Raw genomic sequence first — 19,862 nt, 5'->3', positions numbered from 1 at the left:
TGTATTAATTAAAAAACACATTTTCTATCTAAACAAATTATTGTAAACTGTGTTTTGACGTCAACTAAGTGTACTACTGAGTATAACTTACAATATAAGATTTTGTTTAATATATATATATATATATATATATATATATATATTGTTGAAATTTAATAATTAAAAGATGAATAAAAACGTTTTGAACTAAAAAAACTGATAATTAATAAAGAACAGAAAATGAAATATAAAATTTTACAAATATTTAATTCAAAAAATTTGTATTTTAATTTGTTGTAAACCACCTTAACTGATATTTAAAATAAAACGGAAATAAAAATCAGACAAATAATAAATATATAAATAATATAAGATTTTCTTCAACTTGAAAAACAATAGTTAAACAGAAGCAGTTATATATTTAAAAGAATGGGAAGGCAGTAGTAAATATGCGCTAATTTCTATGATTCTATTTACTATTTTGATAGTTTTGAAAGTTGGACCCAAGACATCAGTGCCACACAATAAATGAAAAAATTGAAAGTCAACCACGGAGGTTTAATTAAAATAAAAAAAAAAGAAAAAGTAAACTATTGACAGGAGTCGATAAGGTATTAAATGTGCATCAGTTTTTTAATATTTAATTTTAATAAAAAATATAAAAAGCATCAAGTGGTGAAACTGATTTCACATGTTGGATTGAATTTAGAGATATACCGTATGCTCAGCTTTTACTCGAACGATTATACTTTTTAATTTGGGTTAAATATGTTTTTAGTACTATTGTTGTTTCAGGCGATTTTGGTTTTAGTGCCTCTTTCAAAATAAAGGTACAATTTAGTCCTTCAACTTTAAAAAACTCTGATTTTAATCCTTTTTATCAATTTTTTTTAACTTTATTTGTGCTTGAAACAACAAATAAAGTTAAAAAAATTTGGTAAAAAGTATTAAAACCAGAATTTTTTAAAGTTAAAGAACTAAACTGTACCTTAGTTTGAAAGAGGGACTAAAACCAAAATCGTCCCAAAATAAAGGGACTAAAAACATATCTACCCCTTTTAATTTTATCATGCTATTGATCGGTCGGTGAGCAGTATAGTCGATTGGTTATCCAATAGTTAAATCCGAATTTATAGATAAAAATATGTTTATTGATTATTATACTATAATTACGTCTTCATCTTGAAATTTATTAATATGAGGTCAGAAATAAATTTTAATCAACACAATTTTAAAGCTAAATATTGTTTAATTGTGATCCCAAAACAAATCTCTTTTCATTCATGATTTATTCTAATCGTTCCTATTATTTATTATATATCAAAATATGCGGGTGTGATAAAGCTCCCTTACGAATATAAAAAGAAAATAATGCTCACAATGCCTTCAAAAGTCTACATAATAATATACACACACAAAACCATATATCAGAAAAATTATCTATATTTCTTGATAATTGTCTTCTGAATCTCCAGTTACATATGTTACTCCATGCATAAAGTTGAATCACAGTAAAAAAATGACATGAAACAAAAAAAAAAGTAACATAAAAGAATAATCATGACAAGTTATATATATATATATATATATATATATATATATATATATATATATATATATATATATATATATATATATATATATATATATATATAACTATTGTTGTACACTACAATTATTCAAAATACAATGTGTAATTTAAAATGTTTAAAAAATTTGTTTGAAGATTATATAATTATTATACCTGTTTGAATTAGTTGCATTTTTTAAATTTTTGACAAGTTTTGAATAAAGTGAAATATAAAAAATTTATTTTAAAATATGTATATATATATATATATATATATATATATATATATATCAACTCCCATGACAGTTATGGGAAAATGAATGTGATATATGCTTGTGAAACCTAAATTATTTGAATTATGTATTAAAATGTTACGACATTAAAAAGAGGATCGTTATGATAGTTTAATTTTAATTTTGATTATTTTGATGTAATTTATTTGTGTAATGATAGAGAATAACATTATCATGGTTTGCAACAATTACAATGATGACTTACTTGTCGTGAATTGAATTAAATTTTTCATGAATATATGATCTAAGGACAATGAAATTGTCGTAGTATAAAGAATCTTCTGATTATCGTAATAATATTTTTGTACAATAATGTTTAATAACTTTTATTCTTCCATTTCATTTTCTGCACTTTATACTCCCATCTGTATCAAAGTTCCATAATTACATCTATCACCATCAAATATTCCAATTGCATAGTACTTATCACTCATCGTTAGACATGAACTCCTAACGGTACTTTGGTAGAGTAGAGAGCTTCCTAGGAGAAAAGATCAAACTCATGCCTAAACGTTTGAAGCTTTTGCCCAAAAGTGAGCTCTAGCACACAATGTTCGTGCCTTGGAGCTCTTGCGCCTAATGCATACACCCTGACACTCAATGTTAGTTTCCTTTGGAGCCATTGCCAAAAGAGCGCTTAGCTCAACAACTTGAGCATGGTTCCAAACGCTCTTGTCCACTAGGACTCAATGTTAAGTAAACGTTTGATACTACAAAGTAGCGCTTGGTGTTCTTGCCCCTAAAGCTCTTTGACTTGACCATTTCGAGGTGACGTTCAACGGTTCATATCCTATGCCTAATGCCATATAAGAACACAGAGAAAATCTGGCATTGGGCTTTTGCAAATGGTTCAATTTGATCTTTTCTACTTTTTTTCTAGTTTAATTGAACATGTCTAAAAACATTTTTATTAACCAATTGCTTAACCTAAATACTAGACTCTCAATACTCCACAACTCAATTTCACATTCAAACCAATAACATATATATACACATTTAATCAATCTTCACACAATTCATTCAAATTATTCAACCACAATATAGTCCTAACATCTAACCAATTGAAAACATATAATTTAATCATTAATTTCTCTTATCTTAATTAAACAACCCATGCTCTCAAAGGTGCTCTTTAAGACTTTATTCACACAAGAAGACCTAAACAATCAATCAAGATCCCAATTAGAGTTTAAGGATATGCATAACATTATGATCATATAACAACAAAGATTCATTAAGATCAATATTAAGTCACATGTACTGACCTAAAGCTCACATGAAACTCAAGAGCTAAAACACCTAAAAAGGACAAAACAAAAACTTACTTTATTTAACTTTTTGATCGAATGGTTTCTTAGGATTCTTTGTCCATAACATACTTCTAATGTTCTTGATCTTCTCGATCCTTTAATTAGATGATGATTGAGATCAAAATTAAAAAGAGATGACAGAGAAAAATATAGAGAAAAAATTAAAAAAAAATGATTTATAAAAATAAACTTTATTTATTATAAATTTGTTTATAATTTAAACTTTTATTACTAAAATATTATTGTGTTGAAGTCATTATTACTCTTAATTTTTTTTTCTGGGTTCTCACGTTAACTATAATAGTATTATTCAAATAATTTGAACCAAACCTATATTTTATTTTGGTTAAAGAAAACATGTGTAAATATACGTGTGTTAATATATTCTGAGAATATTTATAATGTATAATTAAAACCGTCATTTATTTATTTAAATAAACTTCAAAAATAATTTAGCAAACTTTATGTGCACTCAAGCATTTTATATAGTATACAAATTTTAAAAAATAATTTATTAAATTACTTTATGATTAATTTTACTTAAAAATTAATTTAAAATTTGTACTTGAAAATTTATTAACAGAGAAAAAACAAATTTATACTTAGAATTTAAATATTTGTACTTTTTGCCTATGGAATTTATATTTAATTATATTAACAACATGGTTATCAGTATCAAGAATGTTTACTAAACTAATAACGGAAGTAATGCCAACGAAAATGAAAGACAACGTGAATGAAAAGAAGGTTGAGAAAATGGAAAAGACACAAAACACAAGAAAAAGAAGAAAAATAGAATTGTCTTGTGTTTTTACAAGTCTTATGTTCCTACAAGGAAGAACGATTATATAAGAAAAGAAAAGGAAAAACTGCAAAAAAGAAAATGGAAATGACAAAATAAACAGTGGAAAAGGAAATCTCTATCGTTAAAGTAACCCATAAAAGGAAATATATTATAAACATTTATTCATGTTGAAAGAATACCTTTGTAGTCCTCCTTTATCTTTTACCACTCCTTATTAATGTTAATTTTAAGTAAATTTGAAATATAAATATGTATAAATACAAATTTAAGTATTAACTTTTCATGCTAAAATTATTTCAGTATATAGTAGAAATATGTTTAAATATATTCATTTGTTCTATTTTTAATGTTTGGATTATAATATAATAATATAATTTTAAATCTTATCAAGAAATATAGAGAATGATTGTTAGGATAGAATATGATTAAATTTAAATAATATAATGAGATTGTGGAAATAGATCTTAATGGATTAATTTCTTAGCATGATGGAAGAATATTTATTAAATATATGAGGAATCAATATTTATAAATATTTGTAATATTTGTTGACAAGTGATTGTGAAAAGATATATTAGACTTGCAAGAATATCTATTAGAAGGTAAGATAGTTAATTCGTAAATGATCATGTTACTAGTTATTTAATTAGTTAGTGTTTTTCTTTACTAGTTTTAGTAAGAGTCTCCATAATATTATTTGATTGTCTCACATTATCCTTATATAAGTGACATTCAAATCTAAAAAATCTGGAACTTCAAAATTCAGCAAAACTAATAACTCCATAAATAAACTTCATGTCACCTTACTATAATTCAACCCAAGACTATATAAATACCTAAGTACTGAATAAAAAAACCATTATGCAAATTATCATTAACCAAATTAGAATTCCATTTAACAATCTAAAGATAAAAGAAAAAAGTTATAAGAATATCTCAATATTTATAAAACTCAATCATCTATGTTGAACTTACTAAATTTTCTTATCTTTATAGTTTCATTTGATTTTACAATCTCAACATTTAACTCATTAATCATACACAAGTCAAAACTCTGACCAAAATTTAATGACATAATAAGTTGTTTTTGTGATCGTGTGAAAGAACTATCAAGATTAAAAGAAAAAAATTAAATTAACAAATAAAAAGAGAAGGAATTTTTTCTATTTTATATTTGTACAATTACAGTTATTAAATTTTCTTCTTATATATGTTAATATTTGTTTCAACCTAAAATTAAAGTCCATATCTAAAAATTTTAAAATGGGTTGAATCTTTGACTCACTATAAATTTGAATTTGATTAAGTTGAAAAAATAATAATTTTTTAAACATGATCAAACTGAATTGAATTAATTTAATTTACAATTCAAACAAAATAAATGTGACGATGGTTTAAAATGTAAACCATTAACAACAATCTTTTATGTTTTTTTTATGGTTATTTCATTAAATTTTTTTATTACAATTACTACTGGTTCTAATTAGATAGATTGACACTTTGATTTTTTAATTATTTTTATTAAAGAACAAAACATATTTAAATTGGTCAAATATAACTCACTAACTCATGATAATTGAGCTGAATTATAAAAAATTTTACTTAAAAAAGGTGAGTTAGATTAATTCACTTATTTTTTTTAGTTCAAAGTGAATCAATTAAGCTAAGGTAAGATGACTATTTTAATATCTCGTTCACATTTGTTATAAATACCATTTTTCACATAAACTTTTTAATACCTAATTAATTAAATTAAAACTTAAACATAAAAAAATTTTAATTATCGCTTTCAATTTATTTTTCTCTAACATATTAAAAAAAACAAATCCTTAAAGATCCCCATTTAATCAACGTAAAACTTTTGGTAAAAATTCTTTTAGAATATAGATATTTTCCTCCTAAACTCAAACCAAAAATATTTATTAAATAATCCAATTTTTTTAATTGTTTTTTAAGCTATGTATTATGAGTTATTGTATTTATCTTTCTTCTTTAACTAGCTAATTAATAATTTGTCATATTTTCTTTTTTTAATTGTTTCCCATTAAGTTAATGTTTACAAAATATAATATTTAAGTTGGTATAGGAAAGATAAACGTGTTAACAGGTAAGTGTTTGATTAATATTATACGAAGGAGTTCTTGAAAATTCATCTGTTTACATATAAGCCATTTTTGTAGGAAAATGTATTTACATACGAAATATTTAATACTTATAAATGACTTCCATAAACAGATAATTTTTCAATTTTATAAAAAAATAGTAATCAGAGTCATATAATCCGACACAGTCACCTTTCACAGATAATTTGAATATTTACATGAATATAATGATTTTATTAAAGATAAATAATCAGTTTAGTCATTACATACGTGAGACTCTATCAATTTAGCGGAAAAAGTTGATATAATTTTGAATGTGTAAAAAAGTCAAATTGGTCAGCACTGGTATAATTTAGTGATAAAATAGAACTAATTTATTGTTAAATTTTTTAAGTTATATTTGAATAATAAAATAGTTCCGTAAAATTTAACATAATTATAGATTTTTTACGCATTGGAAAGTAAATTTACCATGGTTTATTAATTTAAGAATCAAATTAATTATTTATTCATAATAATAATAATAATACGTTGAAGGAATAACACCAGTATTCAATAAGATAAAAAGAAAAGGTTTACAGGATCAATTACCACACTTCATTTGGTGGAAATGATAGATACAATCTCTTTAACTAAACGTCTTAATTAAAATTGATACCAAGAATTCAAATTAATATTTTTTTTCATATAAAAATAAAGTATTTATTACATAAAAGTGTAAAAATGTAATAAATTTATCTTTCGAAATAAAAACGTGCCATCTAATTGTTTAAAATAATTACTACAAATATATTTACTTTGAATAAATATTGTTAAAAAAATATCGACGAAGGAGCCTGCGGATTTGTGTTGGGTTGGTGTGTATATATAAAGGACACGAGACGCTGTGGTTCATTGCCATTTGCCACCATTCTCCAACCAAGAATCGCTTCCGAACAAAAGCACGTTCATAACCGCTTCCTCAATAGCATGCCGACCAAAACTCTCTTGCACTAACATTTCAGTAAAAAGTCACACACGGTCTCAACACGGTCACCACCAAACTCAACTAAACAGAAATAAACAAAAATGTTGGGCTGCGGCCAAGAAGAGATTGAACTGTCACGGGATGGCAGCCACTACAGTCTCTCCACCGGAATACTTCCGTCTCTCGGGGCCAAAAGCAACCGCAGAATCAAGCTGCGCCGCTTTATTGTATCGCCCTACGACCGCCGTTACAGGTTTTTATTTTTATTTTTTTTCTTTTTCAATGCTTATTGCGCTTTCTTTGTTCAAATGCTGTCTTAACATATTTCGTTTCTGCATCGTTTCAATATATTTTACATTTTTTTTTTCTTGTCGAGAGAGAAGGGGAAACAAAACAAGGACTTATGACGTTCATGCTTACTTGCTGCTGTTTCTTTGTTTTTTCCGGAACGAAGCTTGTTGAGTTGTTTTGTTGCACTTTTAAATTGTTTTTCGTTAGATGCTAACTTTTTGTTCTATTCCATTCTTAAATCCTTCTTTTTTGATAGTATTCTGGCCGTTCCTTCCTTGCCAATGTCGAGTATTCAAGTTCTTTTTCTTTTCTTTTTTTCAATTTTGTGGCCTCTTCTTGATTCTATAATTTTTCGAATTGCTGAATGGTGATATCCGTATGTTTTGTTCTGACGGGTTTCTGTGTTTTTATTACTGTGATCCCTGGTGATTACCGAAAGAGCAATTTCACTCCTTTCATTTTCTTTTACGTTTCATCTTTTTTTTTACTAATAATTTCATTGCTTTGTCTCTTAGAAATTGTGCTTCCATTGAGATCTATTATTCAATCAATTAAAAACCATACACCAATTGCAACGGCCTTATCCCATTGAGGTCGGCTACATAAAATACATTCTGACTAACGTTATCAATCTATAAATAAAAAACTATGTTTTCGGTTCTGGTTTACTTTGTTGAACTTGAGTTTTCAAAGGCAGAGGCACGAGCTTCCATCTGGCAGTAGTCAAACTGAGAAGTTTGACTTTGTTTCCCTGGATTTGAAACAACTAGAGTATGGTGGTTGTTGTGCATGCAATGGAAGAGTCCGCATTGGATTCCACCGAAAATAAGTGTCAAGGGATAATTCAAAATTTCTTATAAATATGTTTTGTTGTTGACTCTGTAACTGAAACTGAAATTTCGTGTATAAAAATATTTTTCTTTTTTTTTGTGTTTTCCAGCGCAGATGAGTAACACTAGTATTAGGTAAATAAAATTTGTTGGATTTTGCAGGATATGGGAAACTTTCCTTATTATTCTGGTAGTTTATACTGCCTGGGTTTCTCCCTTCGAATTTGGATTCTTGAAGAAGCCAGAACCACCGCTTTCCATTTCGGACAATATTGTGAATGGATTTTTTTTCGTGGATATAGTTCTGACCTTCTTTGTGGCTTATATTGACAAAGCTACCTATTTGATCGTGGATGATCGGAAACAGATTGCTTGGAAATATGCAAGGACTTGGCTGGCCTTCGATGTTGTCTCCATCATTCCTTCAGAGCTTATACAAAAGTTATCACCTTCTCCTCTTCAATCTTACGGTTTATTCAACATGCTTCGCCTATGGCGTCTTCGGAGAGTCAGTGCTTTGTTTTCTCGGTAATATTGACTGTTTTCCATTGAAGCAACGTTTTTATTTTTTTTTTCTCATTTCTTTTGGCTTGTAACTGTGAATGTGAATAATACATTTTTGAGTAGGCTTGAGAAGGACAGAAACTATAACTATTTTTGGGTTCGCTGTGCCAAGCTTATTTCTGTAAGTTTCCAAACTTATTATATTTATAATCTTTATAAAAAAGGAAGATGAATTTGACATGCTCAACAGTGCACTGATTGTCTGAGTGATTTTTATAGGTTACCCTCTTTGCTGTTCATTGTGCTGGGTGTTTCTATTATCTTATTGCTGCACGTTATCATGATCCAAAAAAAACGTGGATTGGATCAACGATGGATAATTTCCTTGAACAAAGTTTGTGGTCAAGATACGTGATGTCTATTTACTGGTCTATTACTACCTTAACAACTGTCGGTTATGGAGATTTGCATCCAGTGAATTCAAGGGAGATGACCTTTGACATTTTTTATATGCTATTTAATCTGGGGTTAACAGCGTATTTGATTGGTAATATGACCAATTTGGTTGTCCACGGCACAAGTCGAACCAGAAAATTTGTAAGTATACGGATATAGTCCCAGTTAGTGATTTTAAGATTACGAAAATATAAAAATGATATCACTTTTCTCAATTATCAGAGAGATACCATCCAAGCTGCCTCAAACTTTGCCCAAAGGAATCAATTGCCTCATCGGTTGCAAGACCAAATGCTTGCCCACTTGTGTTTGAAGTATAGAACAGACTCGGAAGGGTTGCAGCAGCAAGAGACACTTGATTCTCTTCCTAAGGCCATCAGGTCCAGCATTTCACATCATCTTTTCAGTTCTCTGATTGATAAGGTCTACTTGTTTAAGGAGGTTTCCAATGACTTGCTCTTTCAACTGGTAAATGCAATTTTTTTGTCTCTGCTCACAATTGATACACATATTAATTTTAATCTTCAATTAGTACTGAGGGCCCTATTTTTGTCTCACTATAAAAGGTGTCAGAGATGAAAGCTGAATATTTTCCACCCAAAGAAGATGTTATCTTGCAAAACGAAGCCCCCACTGACTTTTATATACTGGTCACTGGTGCTGTGGTAATTGTCCAACTTATTTATTTGAATAGTGTATCCGCATTTCAAATTTTAGTATTTATTGTAACATAATATGATTTTTCTTCCTCTGAAGCAATCTTACAAAAAAGGATTTCTAATGCCTTAATTGTTTGACAGGAACTGGTAGTTCTTAAAAATGGGGTTGAACAGGCAAGTTCACTTACTTATACATGATGAGAAAAAGTGATGGAATATATAGTATGACACTAAATCTTAATGAAAGTAACTGATTTCAGGTTGTTGGAGAGGCCAAAACCGGTGATCTTTGTGGTGAGATTGGTGTCCTCTGTTACAAGCCACAGCTTTTCACTGTTCGAACGAAGCGACTAAGCCAGTTGCTGAGGCTAAATCGTACTACTTTCTTGAATATTGTTCAGGCCAACGTGGGAGACGGAACCATTATCATGAATAATCTGCTTCAGGTCTGAATAACATCATGAGCATTCATTGCATATTGACAATGAGAAGTTGCACATTTTTATGATTTAGTTAATAGCCTTACAACACAAGAGTAGTATATCTCCTAGGCCCAGCTATATATATATATATATATATATAGTACATAGGTTTGTTCAAATATGATAATCGAATGTAAAAAACTTGTTTTTGTTAAAGAGATATTAAGTATCATATTCAACAGAGCAATGAGTAAATTTATGAATGTGGACTTATGATGGTAAGCAGCATTTAAAAGAGCTCAACGATCCAATCATGGAGGGAGTTTTGGTGGAGATTGAGAACATGTTAGCTCGTGGTAGAATGGACCTACCAGTGAGTGTGTGCTTTGCGGCAGCAAGAGGTGATGACTTGTTGTTACATCAGTTGCTGAAACGAGGAATGGATCCAAACGAATCCGACAACAATCGAAGGACAGCTTTGGTGGGTGAATAGTTTTATAATATTTTTTTTCACCTTCTTTACATGGTTTTTATTTTCTATTTCTTCTAATCTATAGTGCTTATTTGTTCTTGCTAAATCAGCATATAGCAGCATCTCAAGGGAAAGAAAACTGTGTTCTGCTTCTGTTAGATTATGGGGCGGATCCCAACATTACAGGTCGATATTTCTTACAACTTCCTTAAATTCTCCATTATATACGTGCTAAGATTTTTAAGAACTGTGGAAAATGAAGACTTCTATGCATGACAATATCTACAAAGTCAGGATTTCAAAGTTAATTAATAAGTTGCGTATTATTTTAAGTCTGCCACATTAGACGTTTGTCTCACTGCCCGGGACTCGGAATGTGTGATTATTTACTAAATTAAAAACAAAAACTTGGTTTATAATTTCTTTTATTTTCCAAAACTTTCATGTCTCTAGCATCAGCATGATGTTACACCATTTAAATAAATAACCTATGGCTCACATGCCTATCTTTGGTAGTCGTCAGTGTGTGATTATTTCTTTTCTTGTAAACGTAGCACATATTTCCTGTATTTGGATTTTACAACTTATTTAACAATTACAACTAAACCAATCAAGTTGTGCCCGATGAGGTCACCATACTCATAAATTTTAATATCTTTGAATTTTCTACATCCATGTGCCTGTGGATTTGCTTTCAAGAAAAGTATTTATTAATTTGCATCTCATATTTCGTGTAGGAATAATATACTTAAATTATCCATCTTTGCATATTCTTTGTCCTCATTTTGTGATATTTAATCTTTGTCAACATTGTAGTGGTCCTTAGCAAACAATGTGAGGTTGAAGAGGGAAAATGATCTTATTAATTTGTTAATAATAGGAAAGAGAGTCCATTATGCATGTCTCCTATTAGAAAACTGAAGTCTCTCATGGTCGGTAACCAACTAATTATAAATCACCAAAGCGGAATGATCGACGCCTCTTTTGGCTTCCCAAAAAGTAATAAATGTTTTGTTATTTCGTGGTGTTCGTCTGTACTTGAATTTTTTATTTTTTTATTTCGTTGGAAATAGAAGTATGCAGAAGTCTTCGTTAAATTAAAAAACAGAGATGGCATTTTCATTGTTATCATATTCCCAAGTTGCACAAAATTCAGAGCCATTCGTCGATTGTATCTCCATTTACTATGGATTTTAGTAATTAAAATTCTATCACGAATTTCGTACTAGAATATAGAACGTCATTATTAAAGTAATTAATTATCGATGTAAATAAAACAAGCTGTAGGTGGACCTTGTAAGACCCACTCCCCTCATGACACAATAATATCTAAATCTTATCAAGAAGTCATTATCAATCACATGCATGTGCATGGAGTGCTGTGGGAAAAAAGAATTAGACCAACAAGTTGCTGTAAATCATTTAAAACATTTTTCCTCGGTTTCTTTCTTTTAGTGATTCTACTCATAAGAAAAAAAAAAAAAAAAAAACTCAAGGTTATTGTACGTGCAGATTTCGACGGTAATGTGGCACTATGGGAGGCTATGGTGGGAGGACATGAGTCAGTAAGGAAGGTGTTGGCAGAAAATGGAGCTAACTTGCAATGCGGGGATGTGGGCCAGTTTGCATGTACCGCTGTTGAGCAGAACAGTTTGAAGTTGCTGAAGGAAATAAAGCGCTACGGAGGAGATATCACCCTTCCAAGCATCAACAGTGGGACCACAGCATTGCACGTTGCAGTGTCGGAGGGCAACGTTGAAATTGTGAAATACCTTTTGGATCACGGGGCAAGCATTGACAAGCCGGACAAGAATGGCTGGACCGCCAGAGGTCTGGCAGATCAGCAATCACATACAGAAATAAAAGCCATTTTTGACTCCACTGGGGACCCTAAGGTTCAGTCTTTCGTTACCATTCCCGAGAAGCAGAGTGGGTTCAGGTTCCTTGGAAGGTTTACTAGTGAGCCAACCATGCCTTCACCCCTTGACGGCTCATTTCATGGAACGGATGCCTCTTGGAGCCAGAGCCAGAACCGTCCAAGGCGTAGGAGCAGCAATTATCAGAATTCACTCTTAGGGATGATGGTAGCAGCACATAATGGGGAAAAGGACCTGCTTTTGCCTCTTGACATGAATAACAAGGCAAGCAATGGCATGAAGAGTGGTAATGCAGGTAGTCCAGCTAGAGTGATTATTAGTTGCCCTGAGAAGGGTGAGGTTGTGGGGAAGCTTGTTTTACTACCTGGAAGCTTTCAAGAGCTGCTTGAGATTGGAGCCAAAAAATTTGGTTTCTATCCTGCCAAGGTTTTATGCAAAGATGGAGGTCAAATTGAAGATTTAGAGGTTATTAGAGATGGTGACCATCTGGTCTTTCACGGTGATGGTGGGTTGTAGAATCCAAGTGTCCAACTCCAGCACGACTTTAGGATGGCATGCATATGTAGAGTATGCCTACAAGGAACGTCTCTACTATCATTGTAATTTTTTCCCGATCTCAAATGTAAATCTTCTAGTCTTACAATTTTACTAATGTGAAATAAAATATTTTCCCCTTCGGTTTCTTTCCGCTCCAAATGGTCTTCGAATTACTTTACACAAAGCTTTATATTTTTGGAAGTTACGATTACTGTCAAGAGGGAAGAGGGAAGGGGGCACGCAAAGGAGTGTTCGCCCCACCTTGTCATAAGGCGGGTTTCTAAATTGTGTAGACAAAAACATCAGGAAACAAAATATACGGCACCGTTATCAATTGCGTTAAAAACTTTCAGTGCACTCTTGTACATCAGTTATATCCAGTGCACTATTATGAATTGGGTTACAGATGGCAGCCACTTGCCATGTTCTCCCCCACCTCAACGTAAAAACGGATAAAGCGATTCATCACAACAACACACTATTTATTCTGGGTAAGCATGTAAAATTGCCTTGGCTCTCCAACCTTACATAACAAAAATCATCTGTGGATACCAAGAAGCCTTTTGATTGAAAAGGAGGGCATATGCGATGCGATGTGATACAAAGAAATATAGACAGAGCGATATGAATTAATAAGGAGGTATTTGGAGAGGTCCACTAATCATTACTTAGCTTCATCCTGGGCCCGGACAAATATCTGCATATATTTTTATCATTTCTCAAGTCAGATTTGAAGTATACAAAATCTGGCAAGATCTAGATTCTTTTTTTGAAAGATGAGAGTGATTAGACTGTAAATGTCAGGGACAGCAACAACTTGATACTGTAATCATTCAAAAACATTTTTACAGATAAGTACTTTGTAATCACAAAAGCTTGAGCATTTTCAAGCGGCCTTCATGTTCTGGGTCCAACTTTGGTGGGAAATAGCAGCCACGAAGATCCTCTACTATGTATTCCTGCGAATATTTTTACAACAATAAATGTAAGACAGAAAGTATCAAATGTAGTAAATGTGAAAATAATTTTGGGCAGCTATGGACATTTAATATATCAATAGGGTATTACTACCTTTGTAAGTTCCCTCTTGGTGAGGATATGGTAGTGCCTCTGCCAAATTCTTTGAATGGCCATGGTGGCAGCAAGAAAACCATACGCTATACCAAGAATTGCAAAGATGACAACGAAAACAACCACAAGGGCAAAGCATGCCTCCATTGAAGCGGGAAAGCAATCCAGGATGCCCCATCCATAACAACAGTTCTGACAACCAGCCATTCTCGGGTCATTGGTGTTGAGGGAGGAGCAATGCAGTATGAGCCCGAAAAACCCAATCAGTACAAAAAAGGCCAGCACTCCTGACATACAAATATTAACCATCAGAGAGAGATGAACAGAAGCTAGAGCTTCCAAACAATTATTACTACCAACGGTTAATTAACTAAATGTGAAAATAGGTCCATTGAATGAAATTTGTTTAGGTATTACAATTTGAAGTGTTTAAGGAACATGCAAACAAAATAGCCCAGATAAAATGTTATGCACGTTAAAACTAACTTTCTATCATGGTGTTCCTCCTTTTCCCCCTCCAAAAAGCCATTAAACAGGGATGGATTATATACTATTTAATGACTTTAATAGGCTTGGATCCTCCCGTGTTATTTGATATGTAGTTTAATTCAAATCAAACTTAACTGGTCTGCTTATGTGTCTCTCTCTCTCCAATATGACTACAGTGTAACATAGATGGATCCAAATTCCACTCAAATACAGTATGAATATTAATGTCGTAGCAACTCTTTTTGAGATTAACATTAAACATTAAGGATGAGGCAAATACCACAGCGGATTACATGACGATATGGAGAAATATGATTACTTAATTTCACAAAAGCTGACAGCATAAAAAAGACATAAAGAGGAATTTTGGCCATTGATTAACAACAAATAACTTAGATGACCAAAAAACCTTACCAATACAATAATAAAATGGAATTGGATGCTTTGACAGTATCCTATCCCAGCCATCATCAAATGAGTTCCTGAAGGAACCATCTTTGTCCATGATGTACGCAAAGCCACCAATAGCTGCAATCACCTAGCAAATAAGTAGAACATAGCTTAAGACAAAACTTGCAAGTAAGCATTACAAAATATAACAATATGTTCCATACAAAAAATATACATCAACCAATTTTCAAAACAAAACTAAAAGTATAAAAAAAGTTAATTTACAAGCCCTTAATTATCTATTAATATTGACACCAGCATGGGAAAAAATTTTAAGAACATCGACATTGACAGTGACAGCCAGTTCGTTTATCAGCTATGACAAGATTGTTAAACTAGAAAGTTTACACAATAAACTTGTTAAGCTTCCATAGACTTGACTTGCAAACTTGAAAAGAGTTTACCTAATAAAAAAGATAATATCGAAAAACCTAGCAATGATGCATAACATGATATTTAACACAACAATAACTCAACATTTCAACTCCATTATATAGGAAAGTAGTAACCACGGTAATAAAGTAAGATAGTACATTAGTACTAAACAAGATCAAACTAAATAATGACCAAATCATACACAAATTCATAAAAACACAAGTTCCGTATGTATAAATATAAATGACGAATATGTCACACACATACATACACATATTACACACACTGAACATAAATGACGAATGTGTTAAGAAAATCATAATGACAAACAAATTTCATAACATTTACAAAATTCTCATGATTGTCATCACATAAAGTCCTAACCATAACTAAAAAAAAACACTTAATATTTCATTTAGTAACTTTAGGATGCATTGCTTAGGTTTCGGAACTTGACATTATCCTATAAATGGAGAATAATTGGGAACACTGTTTTACAAGCAAGCATATGGGGCACAAGTAAATAACTGGTTCTGAAATTTTGAATAAATAAAAGAAAACTATAAAACAGACAACATCTAGATGAAGACAAACATGTGAAAAGACGAGAAGAGGAGAAAAGAAGAGAGAAATAAATGAGAAGGAAAAGAAAAATAAAACAAATGGAGCGAACGTGAAAAAATAGAAAGAAAGAAAAACTTTGTTTCAAGGTTTAGGTCATCAGAGCTCAGTGTCCACTGCAGTTAAAGTCACCAAAGTAAGTTATTAACATAGACACCTCAAAGGAGACTCAAGGATGGAGAAGGGTATTTTGAGAGAGGGCTCATTCTCTCCAATGTTAAAACTTGGGGTTATTTCAGAATGGGCCAAGCCCAAAATCATGTCTTTAATAACGAAAAAGCAGATAATCCACCATAGTCGCCATGTCTGTAGCAGGTACCACAATGGAAATGGCGAAGGATGTCATATCCTTCAGAATAGCAAATGGCGGTGACTAGCAAAACCGCCATGCCGTTCCTTGACAGGCACCACCACAACCACCATTTGATAACACTGTTCTTAACTTGGGAGTGTATGCAGGTTTACAAGAGTATACAACTTAACTTGAGCATTTGACAACAATAGCTATGAACTACAAAAATTCATCTCCACAAAAAATTCCTAGTAAATAAAAACTCTTGAACTAAAATACTGTCATATATAAACTGGGCCCTTCAAGGTTGTCAAAATCGTGAATTAACATTTAAACTTTTAGAAGATTAAGATCTTAGAAAAAATGAACTAATCCATTATCAAACCCTTTTTTAACTAAACTCTTTGAACTTGCATAAACTCTCAAGTCAAGAAGTGAGTCAAAGAGTTTAAAATCAAATGTTTTTGGCTTGGCTTTTAAGCCATAATGACAATGTTTCATTATAACTCAATTTTTTTGAAGAAAATAACTCCTTTTTTGAATTATTTTCACATTAAGAACTTATGCTTTTATGAATTTATATATGATTTAATCATCTATGTAGTTTAATCTTATTTAGCACTATTGTACTGTCATACTTTATTGTTGGGATTTGCTACTTTTCTTCCTTATAAAGTGGAAATATTGAACTATTGTTGTACTATGAGTACTATCTTATACATCATTAATATTTTTTTATTAGGTAAACTCTTACAAATTTATGAGTTAAATCTACAAGTCAAGTACATGAAAGTTTCACAAGGTTATGTGGACTTGCTCATTACCACAATTATACAAAACAATTATAATCTGTGATATCCTCTTTTGGATTCCACATTTTTTTGGACTTCTTTGCACTTTCAACTGATACCAGAGAAACCACCTCACTGTTATATTCCAACCTCCCACTTAAGTTTCATTTCTCTCCTTAAACTATACCAATTCAAAAAATTCAAAAATGTAGACCGAAAGCCTGTCTTTCCACTAGCATTCGTTACATATTTATTGTTGCTACGCCAATGCAAATAAAAAATTATGTGTACTACCAATACGAAAGTCCAGTTTAACTATCCTACAGTATAGGCACAATCTTCTTTCTAAAAAACGAGTCTTTACAAAATATATCTGATAAAATTTCATCATGGTAACATATGTAAGAGTGACTTGAAAATGAGATATTCTAAACAAAGAACTTCTGCCTTGAGATAGCTTAATAAAAACAAGGAAAACATAATCATAAATATGAAGGATAAGGAAGAGCTAAGAATGCTCACAGTCTGTACAGCCAGAAAAACAAGGAAAACATCCCTTGCCACAAAAAGTCTGAACTTTATTTTACGCCAAGAGTTGTCCTCAAACAATTCAACTCTAAGATGAAATTGGGCTTTGCAGGTGGTGCAGTGTGAGAAGGCAAATCCTTCCTACAAGGCAACAAAAAAAAAGTTTTCCAAATTATTATATGATCTCTTAACAAGTTAATACTAGCAGTTAAAATTACACGTGAAGACAAGCATCAAATTATACACCTTTACAGAGCGCCAATGATCAAGACAAGAGCGATGAACAAACTGTTGAGTACCTTTGCACATGCATGGAGATATTAATTCATCCTCTACAAAATCAAACCCAGAATTAGCTTTGTGCAGAATACCACCACCCAAACAATAACATTCATATTGTTGTTTGCTAACATCATGAAGCACTAATCTAATGAGTTGCGCAGGTTTGGAGTCAAGGTACAGGAAATGCCCAAGTTTCAATAATAAAAAGCCCAATCATCATTTTATCTACCGAATCTTTGCTTGACAAATAAGATCATTGGTCTTCTTGTAACTTTTAATCACATTATTCAGTGCAGAAATTATTATCAATGGCAGATGGCAAACAATCACCACATCATTCTGCCAAGGTGGCAATGGCACAGCCATTTAACAACATTGACAAAAAATGAGAAAGTGCAGCACAGAGGGTTTTTTGCTGTTGTTTATTACATTTAAGCACTGCATATAGCATTTGGGAATGGGACACAAGTTCGTGCATGAATTCAACAGCAAACATTTTAAATAAATGACAATAGTTTTCAGATTTCCTTAGCCAAGTTTATTTTATCGAATCCCATTTCATTAACCAAAATAAATTAAAAAGAAAATTATTTCAAGCATTAAAGTGAAAATAATTCCAAGTACCATCATACAGAACTCGAACACCTAAATTTTCTAATTTCAGCCTCCATTGCCAAGGCGTGTAGAACAAGGAATGTCAAAATACAAACTTCTAGTTTAATGGTACGCAAAATTAAGTAGAAGGTGAAATTACATGACATTAGTTTTCGATTGTACAGTAAAAAGAAAAACATAGCATGTTTAGAAAGAACAAAAGTTACAACAAGGACCAATTTCAGACACTGCAATTCTACAAATACAATTCACAATGGCACATGAAAAACTGAAGACCACAAATATCATATTTGATCACAATGTCACCAATTTTGATAATGACGACGATACACTGGTTCCTATTCTGAGGACTTTGACTGCACTCTCCGAAGCCACTTACTTATGAAGACTCTATTTTATTTACAGGGAAATGCCGTATTTCACAAATTAACAATTCCAAGCGAAAATGACAAAATTCGGCATAAATTTGAAAGCTTTTGCAGGAATTTTCACCTGGATCAGAATCGCTTTCGAGGCAAATTCGACAACAAGGGAGTAAGCCTGCCTCAACGTCTTCTTCGTCATCTTTGATCTCACCGGAGCTTCCCGGTGACTCCTCCTCCTCCTCCTGATTAAGGAGCAAAGGGTCCGAATCACTAGGGTTTTGCATGACCGGTGGAGGCTGAAGCTGTACTTCCCCCTTCATTGATGCTTACTGTTCAATCAAGCAAGTTTTGAGGATTGAAAACCCTAGCGCAGCACGATATCGCCGAACCTATCACGGCGATCATAAGATTCAGCTCCTTGACGGTGGGGGAAAAGATTGAAAAGAAAAAGAGTCAATTGAATTGATTTCAAACAAGGTACCTGAAATTCAGAGGGGTCCTTGGTGAATCACTGCTTAAGAATGTTGATGATAAAAATACAGGCGCGATGTAATGCTATCCCCAGTGATGATGAAAAAAAAAAAAAAAAAAAAAACAGGTTCAATGAACTCTTTTTTATTTCTTTTTCTGTTGATTCTTTAGTTTCACCAGCAAAATACAGGGCTCATTGCAATCACAAACCTAATTCTTGTCTTCACGTTTGACTTTGATTTTTTTTTAAAGGAAAATAACTTTGTAATGTGACGACCCAATAAAATTAGTCTATGTAAATTTATTTATATAGATTTGAACAGTGTATTCAATAAACACGTAAGAACCATCAATTAATATTTTTATAAAATTTTCTTTGACAAAAAATATATTTTGAACATTTTTTATCTTTTTATTACATACATTTTTTTCTAAATT

At 31.5% G+C, this 19,862-nt stretch overlaps 2 protein-coding genes across 3 annotated transcripts; one reads left to right on the top strand and one right to left on the bottom strand.

The window, feature by feature from the left end:
- The first annotated feature begins 6,941 nt into the window (after window positions 1-6,941).
- Window positions 6,942-13,224, top strand: LOC106765548 (potassium channel AKT1). The gene is made up of 11 exons (XM_014650212.2): window positions 6,942-7,279; window positions 8,310-8,675; window positions 8,775-8,832; window positions 8,931-9,248; window positions 9,330-9,575; window positions 9,674-9,772; window positions 9,908-9,940; window positions 10,027-10,212; window positions 10,475-10,669; window positions 10,771-10,846; window positions 12,173-13,224. Exons 1-11 carry the CDS (start codon window positions 7,128-7,130, stop codon window positions 13,051-13,053), a joined length of 2,610 nt encoding a protein of 869 aa, XP_014505698.1. The 5' UTR covers window positions 6,942-7,127; the 3' UTR covers window positions 13,054-13,224.
- A 311-nt stretch (window positions 13,225-13,535) lies between these two features.
- On the bottom strand, window positions 13,536-19,618 carry LOC106765665. 2 transcript variants are annotated; one of them, XM_022783763.1, is made up of 8 exons: window positions 19,435-19,618; window positions 19,081-19,342; window positions 17,938-18,023; window positions 17,686-17,832; window positions 15,049-15,172; window positions 14,146-14,432; window positions 13,934-14,033; window positions 13,536-13,771 (listed from the first exon to the last, which is right to left on the bottom strand). In XM_022783763.1, the coding sequence occupies exons 2-7, from the start codon at window positions 19,271-19,273 to the stop codon at window positions 13,941-13,943; spliced, it is 930 nt and encodes a 309-aa protein (XP_022639484.1). In that variant the 5' UTR covers window positions 19,274-19,342; window positions 19,435-19,618; the 3' UTR covers window positions 13,536-13,771; window positions 13,934-13,940. The 2 variants fall into 2 exon arrangements, with proteins under 2 accessions (XP_022639484.1, XP_014505841.1); XM_014650355.2 differs by having other exon boundaries at window positions 13,536-14,033; window positions 19,435-19,615.
- Window positions 19,619-19,862: the final 244 nt, after the last annotated feature.

Source organism: Vigna radiata, chromosome 7, assembly GCF_000741045.1.
Source record: "Vigna radiata var. radiata cultivar VC1973A chromosome 7, Vradiata_ver6, whole genome shotgun sequence".
Lineage (NCBI taxonomy): Eukaryota > Viridiplantae > Streptophyta > Magnoliopsida > Fabales > Fabaceae > Vigna > Vigna radiata.
Note: the sequence above shows the minus strand (reverse complement) of the source record. Positions and strands in the feature narration are given on the sequence as shown.

What these genes read in the sequence shown, in the direction of transcription:
- LOC106765665 (XM_022783763.1), bottom strand. Translation starts at nt 19,273, where the DNA reads ATGAAGGGGGAAGTACAGCTTCAGCCTCCACCGGTCATGCAAAACCCT. An exon ending in CGAAAGCGATTCTGATCCAG is followed by an intron (nt 18,024 to 19,080) that starts GTGAAAATTCCT and finishes TTGATTTTGTAG; the next exon opens with AGGATGAATTAATATCTCCA. An exon ending in ATCATTGGCGCTCTGTAAAG is followed by an intron (nt 17,833 to 17,937) that starts GTGTATAATTTG and finishes GTTGCCTTGTAG; the next exon opens with GAAGGATTTGCCTTCTCACA.
- LOC106765548 (XM_014650212.2), top strand. Translation starts at nt 7,128, where the DNA reads ATGTTGGGCTGCGGCCAAGAAGAGATTGAACTGTCACGGGATGGCAGC. An exon ending in CCCTACGACCGCCGTTACAG is followed by an intron (nt 7,280 to 8,309) that starts GTTTTTATTTTT and finishes TGGATTTTGCAG; the next exon opens with GATATGGGAAACTTTCCTTA. An exon ending in CAAGTCGAACCAGAAAATTT is followed by an intron (nt 9,249 to 9,329) that starts GTAAGTATACGG and finishes CTCAATTATCAG; the next exon opens with AGAGATACCATCCAAGCTGC.